This window comes from Epinephelus moara, chromosome 3 (assembly GCF_006386435.1).
Source record: "Epinephelus moara isolate mb chromosome 3, YSFRI_EMoa_1.0, whole genome shotgun sequence".
Taxonomy (NCBI): domain Eukaryota; kingdom Metazoa; phylum Chordata; class Actinopteri; order Perciformes; family Serranidae; genus Epinephelus; species Epinephelus moara.
Genome location: NC_065508.1, coordinates 22,170,360 through 22,188,623, shown reverse-complemented (window position 1 = coordinate 22,188,623; position 18,264 = coordinate 22,170,360). Strand labels below are relative to the sequence as shown.

Genomic DNA, 18,264 nt, shown 5'->3' with positions numbered 1-18,264 from the left:
TTAGTCGCCGTTGTCCAAACTTTAACTGTTATAAGTGTTTATACAGCTGCAGGCACATTCTTTCCTTCTTCACACTCTTATCATTCAACAAAAGCTCTGAGTCCTCAGTCGGCAGAGTGGATTCATGGTGACGGGGAGGGCAGGGACCACAGACCACACGCACATATACACACACACACACACACACACACACACACACACACACACACACACACACACACACACAGGCTGTGTTCACATTACAAGCAAATGTGGCCCTCATGTTTTACAGATCAGATTTTTCCAGAGCAGTGTGGACACAGAAATACGATTTTTTCCAGTCAGATCTGGGCTACTTACATAGGTGGTCATAAATCTGATACTGTGAGAACAGTTATATCAGAATTCATGTGTGTTCTTCCCAAACATCCATGCTTGCCTATTTGTTGTGACAGCGTTGTCGTGAGGCTGTTTCTCCATGAAACATTACATACATTACATCGCGGCCCCACCAGTTCTTATTCCCCTCCCAGCCGCACCTACACCTCTCTCCGCAGAGGGAGCAGTAAGATTAGAGCAGATAGATAATAGAATTAGTAGGCCCAAAAGCCTGTTCCAGAGGAAAGGAACATTCAGTATAAGATCTCTTCTTCATCCAGCCTACTTATCCTAAACATAACTGAACTCAAAACTGACCATTTTCTCGTACTTCTTAAATTGAGCTACCAAAAAGTAGCCTTCCCTTGTCTCTGCCCGATCTTATTTCAAAATCTTAAAATGTTCTTTTTTCTCTCTCTCTAATCTGTATTTGTCAGAAATAATCAGCTCTTGAGATAACAGTAAGATACAAATGAAAACTTGACTGGCTTATAAATAAGTCTGCACAGTTACAGAAATTTGTCTCAGTCATCAAATTCAAGTCTCGTCATCGAATACCACTGCTTTGCTTTTGTAGTTTGCATTGTAATGATATATACCTGGTCTGCAGGGACGGCACCTGTTGCATTGGTATGATACACCACTGGACGGCGTCTGGTTGAAACTCTGCTTGTCACAACTAATATAAGGAGCTGGAAAGTCCCTTTAGTGTGGGTGGGAGGGGTGGTGGATGGATCCAACAAACCCCGGACTTCCACGTGCTTTTGTTGCCTCAACCCAACCATGTGCTTTTGCTGACGTCCCAGTGTTGGTAGTCTGTCCTGGAATGTCAACAGCAGATGCAGAAGGATACCTTGTGCATAATATGTAGACATGAAAGACCTCTTACAAAGTGGTAATATGGATGAACATGTTGCCTGAACAAACAAAATATGCGGGATCAAAATGAAGGCTTCTATGACGAGAGACAGAAATGCATATTTTTATGATTTTCTCAAGATCAATAACTTATTGTCTAATAAATGTAGTCTGCTTATCAGCTGAGCAGCATTTGACTTCTCAACATAGAATGAAACACAAAAACATGTTATGTCAGAAGAGCATATGATGCCAACTTGTTTTCCCGTCTTTAGCAAACAATCATGTAACTTCAGTATCACCTGATTCAGCAGTTTTAACATGAACATAGTGCACAGAGTTTACAGTTATCAATATTAAAAATGATGAGTTAGTGTTATACAAAAAACAAGTAATTTCCCATTAAAATGACAATCTTTAGTTCACTTTTACAAAATATTCTGGAGATGAACCTTGCTCCGCTGTGTCATCATTTTTTTACTAAATGCCTGTTTTGCAGATGTGTCCCAATGCGCATGTGTGCGACATTATTGGTTGCATGTGTGGCGTTCAAGTGCATAGATCCGTTCACAGTGATGTCAGATATGGATCGCTTTAAACATGAACATGAGCTATCTAGGCAGATCAGATTTGGGAGAAAAACATGGAATTAAGCAATAAGCCTTGTGCTAGGAATAGATAAAAAGAGGAGGAACGCAGTGCTGTCTTTCCAGTTGGACTGGCACAATATCAGATTTTGCTATAGTCAAACTTATCTTTAACTTTGTTTATTGTGCATTTTGTGTTTTGTTTGGCAAATGAATTATACTCCAAATACAAATGTAGGGAGGTGGGAGTCTGTTACTATAAATGTGCAAAAGCGTGCACAAAGAGCAATTACACTTAATGGATAGTGAAAAGGCAACCAGATGGTGTTGGGGGAGAGACAAAAAGTGAAAACAGAAATAAATGATTTTAGGAGGTGCTGGATTATTTACATAATATCACCATATGTGTATAATTAATATGATATCAATATTGTGGTTATCGTCAATACCAGTATATCACAACACCCCTACTTTACAGCAAAGCATGTTTGGTCTCGTGTAGCGGACCACTCACTGGTTTCTCCATCCGCCCTCGAGTAAAAATCCCAGTCAGATCTACAGCAATGTCAAGCCTCACGATTTGCATCATCCCAGCCAAAAACCACTACAAGTCAGTTTGATTAGAGTTTATTCTCTTGCCAGACCAGTCAGTCCTCCCCTTTGCTTCAGAAGCCAACACTCTCCACAGCACAGCAATAGTGAAGCTGCTGAGGAGGAGGGCGGCCAATCTCGCACATATCAAAGCATTCACAGCTTTAATTATCTCTATGTCACGCTGGCATTTGAGCAATTTAATTCTGAGTTTGGCTCATAAACAATTCACAGTTTACGGCAACAACTGACACTAATAATTGAACAAAATGGTTTGTCCCAGAGAGGATTGGATCTGCAGCTACAGAAGCAAAACACATTGTTTTTGGGAATCCTCTAATCCTCCTGTTTCAGCTATTACCCTCATTTGTATGATGTGTGGCTGTTGTTTTTTGGGAACACAGTAGTGTGTCTGCATGCATATATATGCAAGTGTGTACGTAGATGTCTATGTGTGCACACTGTGGGTCTGTGGGTGTGTGTGTGAATGTGTTTTTGGGAGTGTGAGGCATTAGCTCCGCCGTGCTCCCTGCACTAATCCCATTGTAGCAGCAGTAGTAGCTTGTGTACTGGAGCATCCAGGGCACCGTAATGACAGACTCCAAACAAACAACAGGACACACTGCCACTTCTCTCATCCAATCTCAGCGATCACAAGTGTGGCTCTGTGAACGCTTTATGGTCTAATCTCCAACTGGAGTGTCATCTTCCCCTCTGGTGTTGCATTTTCCCCTCACATGAGCTTTGCTTATGTGTATTGCAGCAGCTGGAGGCAGTTCAAGACAAACAACAAATAATAATACAGTGTTATTCTGTATATATTAGTCCATGTTAAGATTTTTGTACTCGCATACATTAACTAGAGAGGCACTTGGTGCACACACACCTTCACTACGGCCAACAATCTGACCTTTAATGATATGATGTTAAAATATGGTTGTGCCTAGCCAAGGTCTCATCATCTAAGCTGTGTGTTTATTATATTTCACATATTTAAAATCCATTTGTGAAAGCCAGAAAACACTATCATGTACATGCGTAACCTGTATACTCTAGTATTGTCTATGTTGTGTTGATGTGAAGAGGCCCAGACTGTGGATATCTTTGGAGGCGATCTCCATTAATTCCAAACAAGTCTGACGGCAAGAGGGAAGAACAAAATCCCCCGTCCATTACGACCATATAACTCGAGCCCCTCTCCCATGGAGTACAACAGCAAAAACGGCGGCCTTGTTATATTCAGTTCAGTACAATAAAACACAGAAAACATACCTGACAGCAAGAGGTAAAAACAAAATCCTCCATCAATTACAACCACATAACTCGGGCCCCTACACAAATTAAGTGACACCGGAATAAGTTAGCATATTATACAATAAGTTTAGGGTGAAAAATGAACTTTAAAAACAGTTTAACAGCACTATACCACAGAAAGTACTACGAGAGCAATGTCACTTACCTCTCCCATGGAGTACAACAGCAAAAGGGGAGAGGTAAGGCGGGAGACACCCCTTTTATAGGTGGGGTACCCCCAAAGGTGAACATAGGGGTACAGAAACCGAGTATCAGATGTTCCACATATTGACTATGGAGGCCTGAGCGTGTCTGGTAATAACAACTGAAACAAATTTTGTGTCATTATAATAATATTACAAATGTTCATTTGACTTTGTTACAGATATTACTGCTGTATAACTGATCCTGTTACACATGTGTACAAATATCAAATGCTTAGACTGAAATAACACAATATGGCAGCAGTTTACAAGGAGGATATTCTTACTTTAGTCAAATTTAAATAAATGTCTGTGGTGGAGTTTATTGCAGACATGATATGTGTGTATTTACGTCTCCATAGCTATACCATAGTTCGAGGAAAAAACATTACAGTTGTACTAGTTCTCCAGTGAAGACACCAATTGCATATAATGACTGCTTTCCATATGGAGTTCGACCAACTGCATCTTTTAAATGTCAGGATCAGAATCCAGTTTATTGCCATGTGGGTTTTCACATACAAGGAATTTGTTTGATGTATTGTTGCATAACATAAACATAGTAAGAGAAAATTAAATAAAAACCCTTGTCCAATGAGAACTGATCAGATTGATAGTTGAGAGGAGCAGCTGCTGCAGAGGCGAGCAAAAGCAAAAATTTTAGATTAGCACAATGAACAATTAAGTTTCACTTTCACTGCGCCTGATGTTCTGCTGCTCCATCTGTGTCCAGAGTATGCTCTGCTTTCCAAGAGTGCGGTGCAGTGAATAACCAAATGGTATAAATATTCCAATAACTCTCTTAATTAATGAACAAAATCAATAAAGATTAATAAACAGTCCAGCTCCAAACTTAAAATCAATACGTGGCGCCAGCTGATGACATTGTGGCGGGCCACCACAAATAACTTCACGTGTGGGGAAACCCTGTAAGTATAGACTATAAAAGAATTATGATAAAAACAGGAAATGTTAACACATTGTCTTTACAATATAAAACACAATATATCTGAATTATAATTAAAGAGCAGTTCAGTTTCTAGTGGTAATTTGTGCAGAAATGAGCAAAATGAATTAGAGGTTCACAGTACAAAGTATAAAATGACTGTGCAAGGATTAGTTTATGTAGTCTCTATTCTTGCAAAAATCTGCATATCTGGAGAGACAGCATCTGTGTGTTACTGTGGCTTATAGCATGCTGTACAGATCGGGGGTGTCTGCATTATACAAACTGTTATGTATTGGTATGCTGTGTACAGGGAAATATGTAGGTCACAGGCTGGTCCTGGTGTGCAGGCGTTATCAGGAAGGTCCTAACAGATGGCTCAGGAGCTTTCGACCTCAACATTAATTACATGAGAATATCCTGTGGTGAGGCCGGACTCTAACTGCACCATTTCCTCCCCTCTCTGTCCCGCTCCCTCTTTCAGGTGACAGCCACATGAGGAACCATATGAAGGAGCAACCAAACCCAATAAGGATGGAGATTGAAAAGTGAGGGCAGCTGATCCACTTCTTTAAAACCACATCCATGTTCTCTTCACCGCTGTCACCGCTACGATCATCCTCCTCTTGGCTCCTGCTGCTCTTCCTTTCTTCACTCTGGTGGAGGCTGCTCAGAACTGGAACGAGGGAGCGTCTTGCCCCTCCTTGAAACGCCTCCAAATCACAGGTCGGTGAGAAGGCGCACAGCAGTGTGCTGAACCCGGCCGGCTGACAGCTGGTGTCCTCTTCACCTCTGTCTGCCAGGATCCACTGAACCTTCCAGGGAGGAGGTGGGGTGGCAAAATCCCCCGTGACCCCTCCAACTCCTGATGTCATACTACTGAATGCCGACCATGAACCTGCCCTGTCTGTCTGCTTGTCTGTCCAACAGTCTATCTCTATGTGTCTGTCTGTCTGTCTGTCTGTCTATTACATCGGCTGTCAATCTGCACCAAGTGCCATAGCGTCATTACATTCCTTCAGACTTTGCACTGACCACCGACAACCCTCATGACTTCATCACTGACTATGTTTACATGCACACTATAATTCAAATGACTTTGATTAAGCAGTTTGCGTATCTCTGCCAGACAGCAGAAGCAGCTGCATTTATGAATTGCAGTTTGGTGTCTCTGTGGCTCTGATGCAAATCTTCCCCAATTCATTCTGCCCTGTAAACAGACAGAAGCTGTAAAATGGAGCCAATGATGCAACTTGTTTAAATTTGCTGCAGGAATATAATTCACAAGTGGTGTTCATCTGTTTAAACAAGCCTCCAATGATATGACTAACATCAGATTACTCTGCTAATCTGAAAGGAATACTTCGCCTGCAAAAATGCCATTTGTATATCAATAATTCACCCCATGTTACAATGAATTTAGGGAAAAAAAACTTTGTATTTTGCGCCACCCTTCACAGTGAATGGAGAATCCAAAAACGAAGAAATGTGTTTACAAACTCTCACACAACTGGTGCATCATCAAGTCTCATTTATCCAGTCGTATGTTAACTATTTCCTAAATACATGCATTTTCTGTGGGGGTTCTGCAAGGACAAAGTCACGTGGTGAGTGACGCTAGCCATTGATTTACCACGTTTCATTTCGCATTGACCCCACACACTTTGTGACAGAATGCAACATATGATCGTCAATAACTGTGCGACAAGTTTTTGATTGACCTTCACTGTCCACCGTCACTGTCCCAGAGGGTTCTGTGAGCTGAGTGGACTAGAAATGTCAGCTGTTGCTAAGTTGTTTCTAAGGTTCATCCTATTAACTGGAGATGTAACTAATGTTTCCATTGCATAAGAACCTCATGGGGAACAGATTGTTCCAGGTATTAGGTATTAGGTAAACCCTCAGGTGTAAAGAGGTAAACCAAGTTATAGCTTCTGAAAAACTTCAGATTTTGATTGCAAAAAGCATAAAAATATTAATGAATATTATTAGTTAACTCCACCACAAGTAAAAGTCCTGCGTTCAAAACCTTACGTAAAAGTATGTAAGTATTATCAGTGATACTAAAAGTACTTAATGTAAAAGTACTCAAGTTTTATGGCCCGCTGAAAAGAAAATCCTAGAAGTGTATTTTCCTGCAGAGACTCTGCCCTCTGCTTGTATTTTCTTATTTTCTGTGTTTGGGACATTGATATGTGTGTGTGTGTGTGTGTGTGTGTACCCCTGAAGCGTTCAGGTGAGGTCAGGGCTTTATAAAAAGGTGGCAACCAGGTGTCAGACTGTAAGCAGCAGGCATCCAAGACACACAGCGACCAAAAAATACAAATATAGCGAGGCAAAACGCTAAATGAGAATGAAACTGGGGTTGGCTCTTACTTTCTTTTTCGCTGGCAAATGTGTTGACAAACAGTAACCGACAATCCTGCGTCGTACACCTTTAAACGCAAATTTTCTCAGTTTTTGGATTCTTCATCCACCTTGGAGACATGCGAGAAAAACAAAGCTTTCTTCACTAATTCAACATAACAATTGAAATCGAATGGTAATTTAGCAGGTGAAGTTTTCCTTTAATCACAGTATTAACAAGATGTACTTCAAATGTAAATACAGTGTTTACATGATGAATGCAGTATTCTCACATAACCAATGGAAGTTTGTGCTGTGCATGTAAACATAGCCGTCAAACCAAGAGCCAAAAGTGTTACTGTCTAGAGGTCAGTGAATCAGCCTTAATAATTGGAGCTTTCACATCAACAGCTGTTTCTTTTGACCCCCACATGTTGTTTTTATTTTTAGCTTTTAGCACTTAACATCAGCAAAGACAGTGCCAGATAACATGACAGAGATGAGAGATTTCTGCACATTATTTTTCACAAGATTTCTTGTAATTTTTTTTAATTTTTTATTATTATATTTTTTTGTTCTGTGTGATGTTGGATTTGAAACTGGAGGTTTCTGCCTATGATTGTTTCAGAAGGACGTTGATGCAATCCGGGCGATTTAAAGTGGACACTGGACTATATATGTTTTATAATTTATAATGCTTTTCCCAAAAGTAAATGAAATGCTACTCTTTTGACTTTTTAAGGAGTAGTACTTGTGTTTTTGTGTACACAAGAAGCAATACAAACATTTTTGAGGAAACCAACCTTTTTATCCACACTGCCTTATCAGTGAGCTAGTTTTCTCTTTAAAGGGGCAGCTTTCTGATGGTTGGTTTTGAATTTCCGGACACGACACCCACACAGAGTCGCTTTTAATGATGGATTCCAGTCCAGTCCACGCTGGTTACAATACCAGGCATTGTGAAAAGAGACCTTTCCCCCTCGCAATTGTAGATATCCCATTCCACGATTAGAAGAAAGGACCTTTGAGAAGAGCTGGAGTCACAGTCATCAGTTTATTACTGAGGGGAATCAAAATCCCAGACAGGAACAGGAAATCCTTTCGCCCCAGGTTAGACTGATGGCAAGGAATCCCCCTTTGAAACCAGACCAGCGTGTCCTCAGATGTCACAGCAGGAGCTGAAAAACTGAGTCCTCTTCAATAAATGCACCAGAGAATAACATGGAGGTTTACACACAGGGTTCCCACGGTCATGAAATTCCTGAAAAAGTTATGGAATAAGAAAAACTGTTTTCCAGGCCTGGAAATGGTCCCAAAAAAATGTCGAACGTTATGCAAAATACGCTCCCTGTATTACTAACTTTAAATCTAGTACTGCGCTGTCTGACTGTTGAAATGTCACAAGTGTCATATGATACATAAAAACAAGACCAGAATTATGTCATCGCCAAGGCTATACTCCTTTTGGGGGAAAGAAACACACAGCCGACGCATCAGGAGAGAAACAGAAAAATGCTGAAAAGCTGTTGTATAGGAAGGTAACCAAGGTTTTCGCACTGAGATTTGAGCCACATAAGATACGTGAATATTCACTGTCAGTGCCATAAATCACAAATTGATGCTGGCGACAGTTTCTACTGATGGATAGCTAATGTTAGCTTGAGTGGAAGGTTGCTGTAGTCACTTTACAGTCACACAGCACAACAACGTCAGACTGTTGTCAGTTATTTTCAGACAACACTGAGTCTAATGATACCTGATGGTTCAATCAAATGTACAACAACACAGTTTATTGGGTCATTCATTCCCTCGGGTAGAAGAAGCCCGGGGGGACATGATGACGATCTACCTAAGTTTCTAAAATCAATTAACAGACATGTCCATAAAACAACTGTAACAAGAAATAACCCAGCTGGCTCCGCATGTCAATATGACGTCACAAAGACGTTGGACTCTTATGTTGGACAGACATTAAATGTCTAACAACGCTAGAATTTCACATTGTGTGGATGTTAATATTTTGACATTTTGCAGACGTTGGGTTTTGGCCTCCATACCTTACAACTAAATTCTGTTCCTTTACGTCAAAATAATGTTAGTATGAAATGTTAGCTAATGTCAACTTAAAACCAACAAAATATCAACCTCATCTGTCGTCAGTATTCTACATTACATTGATATTGGCATTAAACGTCACCCAACCTAAATTCAACCAGATGTTACTGTCTAACAAGCTGGGAAATACAAACTTGTCAAAATTATCATCATCTAAACATACGTCAAATTGACATCTATATGATCTTTGGTTTTCTATCCCCAAAAAGGGGCGTGGCATTGATGTTTTGTGAAGTACCCGTATGTGAAGATCTGGTCTATTAGCATATCTACCTAGTTGATGGCAGGAATGTGGAATGAGCGAGTAAAGTCACCACGCGCTAGCAGTTTCTTTGTCTTCACATGCCTGGGAAGTGCTATATTGCTATATAGGCTTATCCATTAAACTACTATAATAAAAAGTAAATTAAAGTTAAAATAATATGGAAAAGGTCTGAAAATGTATTGGTAAAAATGTGTGGGAACCCTGTACATAAAAATAGAAGTACACAATTGATAAAACCTGGATTTGATGTCATCACTCTTTTAATCTTTAATGTAAAATCCCAGAAACAAAGCTTTAGCTAGATGCTTGTACATACAGAGATTTACGCAAACCCTTCATTTACTTAGAAGCTACCCTGAAGGATTTTGTTGTTTATTACCTGGTGGATACAATTTTACTGAAACCTTGGAGCCACTAATGGAGTCAAAGGTTTTAAAACTGGTGCATAAAAGGGAAAAAAAGCACTTTGCAGACCTCCAAGAAAACACAGGAGGAGGAGGAGGAGGATGGAGTGACCTTAGCGGAGGAATAAAGGGAAGCGTTGAGGTGGTTCTTGTAGCATCGATGTGTGAGCATGACTCACTGGCTGTGTGTGGGGTGCTGTGTGGGCTGTGTCCTTGCTGCCAGATCATTAGCTTTAGCTTCTCTCCAACTGCGTGGAGCTCTCTGAATGTGATTCTGTCCAACCTGACGTGTTTACACACCTACATCTTCTTAATGAACTAAGCTTCTTACCTTCCTTTTGTTGATTTTCTTAATGTTACCAAATGAGGTTTTTTTGTAATAACTACAATAGAGAGATATATATATAGCTATATCACGCAGCAACTTTAATATATTGTAAATGATGGCTTGGATGCAATGTATTTATTTGTTTGTTACCATAATGAAGAATAATCTATAAAGGGAAGTTTAAAGTTTGAGTATACCACACTTTGTTGTATGTCGTTGGGTTAGAAAATGCCTGTTTGTTCATCCTTTTGTATCACAATGAAACAACACAATACCTTTTTACATCACAAGGATTCATCCTGTTACTGTGATCACCGATTGGACATCTCACACATATTACACACAAAAGAAACTGCAATGTGATGGATTCAAGACAACTTATTGGTCTCATGTTTAGGGTGCAATATTTTTGCATTCATTTTTGTAGCTCTTGTAAATGTTGTTTTTTTTTTGTTTTGTTTTTTTTAAACTGATCAAACCATTTTGCACACTTATTGTTCAGGGATTTATTTGAACCACAGCATCAACTTCGTGCTCACAGTACAGTACACATGCTGACATGCTGTCATCTGTCGTGAGAAGGGACGTTGGCTCTGGTCAGATGGGTCATGAATTGAGTTTCACTTTGCCAAATTTAGTTGATTTAGCAGCAATCCTTTAGAAGTATATAAGTCCATTGTATCGAGTAATTCTATGTTAATAATCACTGAAGTGATGTATTGAGAATGTGCTATTTCTTGTCATACAAGAATCATGTATAAAGAAACCTATTTCTGATGTTGAGCAGAAAACAGAGGTTATTTTTTATTTTTAGAGCAAGTCAATACAAGAGAAGTGTAGAGAAATCAAAGGATATTATTGTAGAACTGAACTGTGATGCTCCCTCAGGGGGTTGATAGAAAATGTACATGTCTGTAAATCAAATAAACCTATTTAATCACTTCATATCGCTGTGTTGTGTCTCTTCGTTCTGTCAGACGTTCATCACATCCAAACAAATCAACTTCCAGCAGTGTCTCCATTAAGAAATTATTATTTGCTTAATTACAGCGAACCACGAATTTAAACACAACACTTTTGTTTTTGCTCCTGGCATCTGTGGCATCCTCCAAGGATGAAAAATGAAGCCAATGCGGAAGTGTTAAAAACTGCAGTTCATCGAATGACCACTGTAGGCTGGCTCCAAAACAGAGTAGATCCCCATAGACGCCATAGACTTTAAAATGACCTTTTTTTTTTTTTTTTTATCAGAAATAAACAAATGTTTACAGCCCGGTACAAAAATGGATTTAGTCCGTACAGCTAATTTCCCCCATCATGACAACTGAACAGGTGATGAATTTTTATATAACTCACCCATATACATTTTATTAAGGCCCAAAGTTATGTATATTTAAGGGAGTGGCCACTTGAGTGACAAGTTTTCTGCAGTTTCTTAGTCAGATTCACCCTGACTTACCCGTCAACCTCTCGCCAAATTATGGTCACTTCTGTCTCCAAAAAACCAAGATGGCAACCGTCGAAATGCTGAACTCAAGGCTTCAAAACTGCTGTGATGTCACAGTGGCTGCATTCATTATTTTTACAGTCAGTGGTTTAAGATAAAGATTTAAGACCTTTTTGATGCACACAAAAGACTTATTTCTCTCCAATTTTTGTCAAAAATCTGTGTTAGCGAGCACTTCTCCTTTTCCAAGACAATCATTCACCTGACAGGTGTGGCATATCAAGATGCTGACAGCATCATTACTCTACAGGTGTGTCTGCTGATGGTCACAATAAAGGACCACTCTAAAATTCATTATCCATAACCGCTTATCCTGTATAGTTTGGTGTATAGTGATTATGCAGGCCATGTAAGAACTGGGATGTTTTCAGCTTCCAGGAATTGTGTACAGATCCTTGGAACATGGGGCCGTGCATTGTCATGTTGCAACATGAGGTCATGGCAGCGGATGAAGGCATGACGATGGGTCTCAGGATCACGTCACGGTGTCTCTGTGCATTCAAACTGCCATCAATAGAATGCACCTGTGTTCATTGTCGATAGCATATGCCAGCCCATACCATCACCTTACTCTCTCATAACGTTGGCATTAGCAAACCGTTTGCTAACACAATGCCACACTGTAAAAAAAAATGTAGGGCAAAAACAAAAGCGTCAAAGTGTTTAAGTGTTTGTTCAGTGTACGTTCCCTTTATCTGTTTCACAAGATTTTCATCTAGAGCTTGATTTGCTTCATAGCAAAGACAAGTCTAGCCAGTAACAGTTTAAAAATGTTAGTTTTCACAGTACAAACTGTCTTCAGTGTTACATAACTGAGCCTTACACTAGTTCTATACTATTATGTACCACATGTATTACATACTCTGACTATGCCTTCATGACTTCTCTGACTTCAAACCAGAGATATTTGTTATTGACAAATATGAAGTCGATACCTCCAACACTTTAACTCCAAACACCAAAACAATCTAGACTGATAAATAGCACACTGTACAAGTTACGATAATAATAATGACATCATGAGAGGAAACACAAGGAGGTCAGAGGTCATGATATTGTCAGGTCAAAGTTATCAATGCATAGACTGTTTTATTTTAAAATAAGCACCACATTTGAGATCTGGATGCCATTTTCCTCCTCTTCTCATCTCTGCAGAGGCTCTCAAAGGCTTGATTTTTATCACGGTGAGAGAAGGCCCGAGTTGAATGAACTGCTGTATTGTTCAGGTGCACTCAAGCAGGTCTCTGTAAGGCTCAGTTTGTAAAGCAATCTCACAGTCCCCCAGAGTGGTTTACAGACGCACTGACACATCACAGACATGACACATTCGTGCTGTGGATGCAGTGAAAAACACATAATATTTACCTTCACAGGAAGTGAGGAAGTCCGCAGTTAAAGGCCCTCTGTGTGCTGGCGTTCATTAGAAAGGGCAGAGTTACCTAACATGGCAGCTAATAGCACTAATGGACTTGTCTATGACAGGGCTGCACAAACACAAAGAGTAAGTATACACTGCATCTGTGACAAAAGAAAACTTGAGAAGTTGACTGTGTGGCCTTTAATTAGCCAGAGCTACATTTTAAACAGATCGGTTTGAAGAGGGTAAGATTATATAGGAGCCAGAGGAAGCTCAAAGTGGAGAATTAATGTTCCGTCCGTGAACGACCAGGAGAAACCAACACCCTTTCCCACAGTCAGACCGATCCGTACCCCAAAGTCAGACACTCCAATCTCAAAGTCAACACACCTAGTCATGCAGCAGGCAGGAAACACTGGGGCGTACACAGGAAAAGGGGAGCCATTCTAGCGAGCACTGGAATTTCCATTTGCACTTTGCCACTTAAACTCACAGAGGACAAACTTTGTACAGTGGGGTAAATTTAGGTTGAAAAATAGCCGCTGGTGGATGTGAAGCTTCAAAATGTCAGCCCGTTCTGGGGTTTAAAAGCAGCATTGTTTAGGGGTCATCCATTTTTTAAATGTCACAGTGGCCTGTTGTTTTGGAATTTACCCATGAAAAATAAAGTCAGCTTTCAATTGAAGTAAACATAATACATTAGGTTTGTATTGCTTTCAGATAAAAAGCAAGCTATATGCACTCACACTAAAAAATTACTTTACTTTGAATGTGGTCACGTGTTGAATGAAATGGACAAAATAAATACAACTAAAATTCTTGAGTTATGGCCAAAAACATGTTTTGTAAAGTCACAGTGACCTTTGACCTTCGACCACCAAGATCGAATCTGTTCATTTGAGTCCATGTGAACGTTTGTGCCAAATTTAAAGAAATCACCTGAAAGTGCTCTTGAGATATAACATTTACGAGAATGAGAAAGACTAGGTCACAGTGACCTTAACGTTTGACCGCTGATGACCAAAATCTAATTTCAATCAAGAGAGACAGAAGAATGAAGTAAAGATCATATGTAATACAGAATATGAGTGTACAGATTAACCGAAGATTTGTGCTGAGAAGTGCTAGAAGTGACGCTTGGACACCAGAGGGAGATATTTTGTGATCGAGGACATCTGAGCAGCAGATAAATCCCCCCATGGAGTCCACACACTGGTGGAGGTGGTGCTGCTGACTCTGAGGCTGCTGACTGCCGAGGCAGATGAGGCTGATGAATCCGTAAAGACTAGGTGGTGATGGGGAGGTGGAGGGTGTGCACGACTGCAGCAAGAAAAAACTATGCCTTAGAAAGAACGATATTCAAAATGAGGAGCAGTAAGATGCTAGGCTGACGGAGGTGTGTCGCTGTGCTATTGGTTGATCATGAATCAGCTGATGACTCAATTGACAGCCCTGGACAATGATGCCTAGAGATGGTCAGTGAGCATGTGTGCAAGGAGTGAATGGCAAGGTGTGAAAGAAAACTTACAGCCAAGTGAATGTTTGTGCCAAATTTGAAATAAAAACATGACATAAATGTTACCCCTGCCAAAAAGTTGGTGACTTTCAGATGTTTCAATTTAGAGGACGAGTGCAGGTAAAGAAAGCAAACATTTTTGGATTACTTTTTTTGCTTCTGCGACCTTCAAAGGACCAGAAAATACCCCTAACAACTTTCATTGACTTCTAGTACTATTAAAACTTGAGTAAAAACACATAAAATATGTATCAATAATATAAACTGTCATCTTTTCAGTCGTTGTGCTCATTCTCAGAGAGAACAATCCAGAATAGAATAATCCAGTAATAATGCACTGCAGAGTGTACAACTGAAACCTATGGTGTTTTCTCAGCTTTTAGAGCATTCTGGCAATGCAATGTAATAAATCCTTGAAAACTTTGTGTTCTACTTCATCCCAAGTGATCAGAAATAGTTTCATTTTAGGATGAGCGTCTCTAGTTGGAGTTAAAACATCTAAAGGTCGAAATGAAAACGCCCTCAAATGGTTATTATCGTAAATCAAACCTGAAACCGGCTCATCTCGGCAGACAACATATCATTATAAAGTTAGAACACAATAGTTGTAGTTATGTTGCAGGGTGACAGCCACAGTCATATTTAATTACTCTGTGACTTTAAAATAACAGTCTGCCGAGAAACATACGTCATATCAACATTTCTTTGGTGATGTAATATACGAGCTGACTACATCTGGAGGTGGAGGAGATGGTGGCTGGTGTGTCATCTAGGCAAGACGCCTTCCAAACTGCAGACCACTGTTTGAGACAAACAAACAACAAAACCATTTGTTTTTTAGCAAGTAATGTTTCTATTGGGTTTTTAGCCACTCGTTGCTGTTTTTCCACCAGGGATAGTACCACGAAATGTGGTTGCATTTTACGGAGACATTGCTGCATTTCCAGCCAGTATAGTGTATAGTTTTTTGCCAAGACATTGCTGTGTTTTCTGTTGGGACAGTGCCACAAAAAGTTGGGTTTTTTATTGAGACATTGCTGCATTTCCAGGCAGGTTAGTGTTTTTAGCCTTTTTCACTTTACTCATGCCTTATCTCTATGATTATTTTATTGTATTGAATTATGTATTGCTGCCTTTTATGCACCTTATACTTCTTTAATCGTGTAAACCTGTGTTGGTGCAGATCCTTACCCATCTGCCTTGACTGGAAAGCACTTTGGTTCAACTGCTGTTGTTTTTAAATATGCTATTTAAATAAAGGTGATGTGACTTGACATTTTTATGGAGACATTACTGCTTTTGCAGGCAGGATTGAGCCCCCAAAACCAGGGATTTTAAACCATTACATGATCTTTTCCTAATCATAGCCAAGTGGTTTTTGTGCCTAAAACATAACATATCTGTAGTTTGCAGAAATATAAAATGCCAATATTTTTTCTGGTGATTGGGTTGTTGATTTATGTGTTTTCCCTGATAATGTGCCCCCCTCCTGAGCTGTAGTAATGGATTTCAGACGGACGTAATCGCTGCCTTGCTCTCCTTGTCTAAGTACCTCACAAAAGGTTTGGTTGCAGGCAAAGACGTTCATGTAATTAGACTGACCTGCTGGTTAATGCAGAGGTACCAGCTCAGCACAAATAGAGGTCGGTGTGAGAAAAGGAGACTTGATAATTCATCCGTCTCTAGAAAAACCCATGAATAAGAAGTATCTGCGGTATCACATCTCCACTGTGAATCTCTCACCTTCTCTCTGCTAACACCCACCGATTTTTTTCAACCTGCTTCACACTGTGGAAGCCTTCACTGAAGCAAGTGTGGCAGAAACATGACAGAAGTCTTTCACTGCAGCTGGTGAGAGGTTTGTCATGTCCCAAGACTCATATGATGTGAATAGTTTTATCTGTATGTGAAGGTGAGATTCAGGAAGTATTTTCCAGTGGCAGATCTATTACACCAGGAGTTTTGATACTATTTTAAGGTGGGTTTATTTGTTTTTTTTAGCTCACAGCGCTTCATATTTGTACTCTGCAGAATTAAAACATGGATGAAACATTGATGAAATGAGCAGAGACTTTGGTACAGGCTGTATCGTGTGAAGACAAAGATGCAAACCGACAAACGAAGTCATCCACTGGCCCATGTAAGCACATATTTCTCGCTACCAACACGACTGAACATGAGGGATTAAAAGGAGTAACAGAGAACAGAGAACAACAAATGACTCCCCAGGCTGTCAGTGCAATTGAGGAGAAAAGGCAAAAATAGCTCTTTGCTTCATTAGAGGTTCACTTGAGGCGGGGACGTGCTCAAGTTTTCAACCATTGTCATTACAAGAAGAGACGATGGAGCGAACAACTGAGTGACCTTCACATCACACTGATGGCAATAAAACACTACTTCTGAAAATTTGGGAGACCAGGAAGGTGTGGTTAGAAGATGCGGAAAGAAATACATTTCATACTTATACACAGCTCTATAATTAATGTGTGTTTCCTGTGTCTGACGATGCCTCTGGTGTTTGGGGTTTCTGTGAACATACAAGTTCACACAAGTAACATCACAGAGCTATTTGATGAGTTGCAATCCTTATTTTATTTGATCGATCTGACATTCGTCGTCCAGAACAGGTTACTTTGTGATATTCAGGACATCAGAGATAAAATGTTTCTCGTGTGTAAAGAAAAATGGTCTGTAGATATGTGGTATAAACCAAGATTACAAACTTATTGTCCCATAAAGAATAGTGTAGGGCCTTATGTGAAGTATCAAACAAAAGACAGAAATCCCTTTGTGCTGTTACGCTCAGGAACGTTACCATTAGCCTTGGAGACTGGAAGGTTTAACACCACCCCAGAGGAGGACAGATTGTTGTGTAAGATAGTTGAAATTCAGCCTGAGGTTCATTTTTTTTTTTTTTTTACTGTCCTTCCCACGAGGATATAAGGTCAGTACTTTTTAGGAAAATGATTTCTTTTGGTTAGATAACCATGAAACATTTGAGTTGTGTTTTAGAAAGGGAACCTTTCTGAGGCAGACTTCGGATGTTTTTGGGGCCTGGGATAGAGGTATTTTGTTTGGAACTAAGCGGTAAGATAAGACGTATTTGAACTAATTACTGCAAAAGTATTGGGGGTTAGGCACACGTGTTTGTGTGTATGACACAAAAACAAAGAAATAAATCTATCAGTAATGACAAGAGATGGCCTACCATGAGTTACAATAAGAACATCCTGGTAACAGGAGTAAAACAGCAAAAGTCTTGACAGAAAGGAAGGAATAATAAATTATTAAGAATAAATAAATAACTTATATCAGCAAAAATATACTAGTTAAAGAAGATGCTTAGACCAACTTATTTTAAGCATAGTATTTTTTTTTTTATATATGGATTTTTATTTTATATAGAGGAAAGTCTTAAGTCTAGTCTTAAATGTGGAGACGGTGTCTGCCTCCCGGACCGTAACAGGAAGATGATTCCACAGGAGAGGAGCCTGATAGCTGAAGGCTCTGGCTCCTGATCTACTTTTGGAGACTTTAGGGACCACGAGTAACCCTGCGTTCTCAGAGCGCAGTGTTCTGGTGGGATAATAT

The 18,264-nt window shown here is 39.8% G+C and overlaps 1 protein-coding gene across 1 annotated transcript in view; it reads left to right on the top strand.

The window, feature by feature from the left end:
- Positions 1 to 11,238, top strand: part of spns2 (SPNS lysolipid transporter 2, sphingosine-1-phosphate) — a 97,912-nt gene extending 86,674 nt beyond the window's left edge. Inside the window, exon 14 of the mRNA XM_050036649.1 lies at positions 5,320 to 11,238. Coding sequence (XP_049892606.1) covers positions 5,320 to 5,334 — 15 coding nt within the window. The 3' untranslated portion in view covers positions 5,335 to 11,238. The remainder of the gene's footprint in view (positions 1 to 5,319) is intronic.
- Positions 11,239 to 18,264: the final 7,026 nt, after the last annotated feature.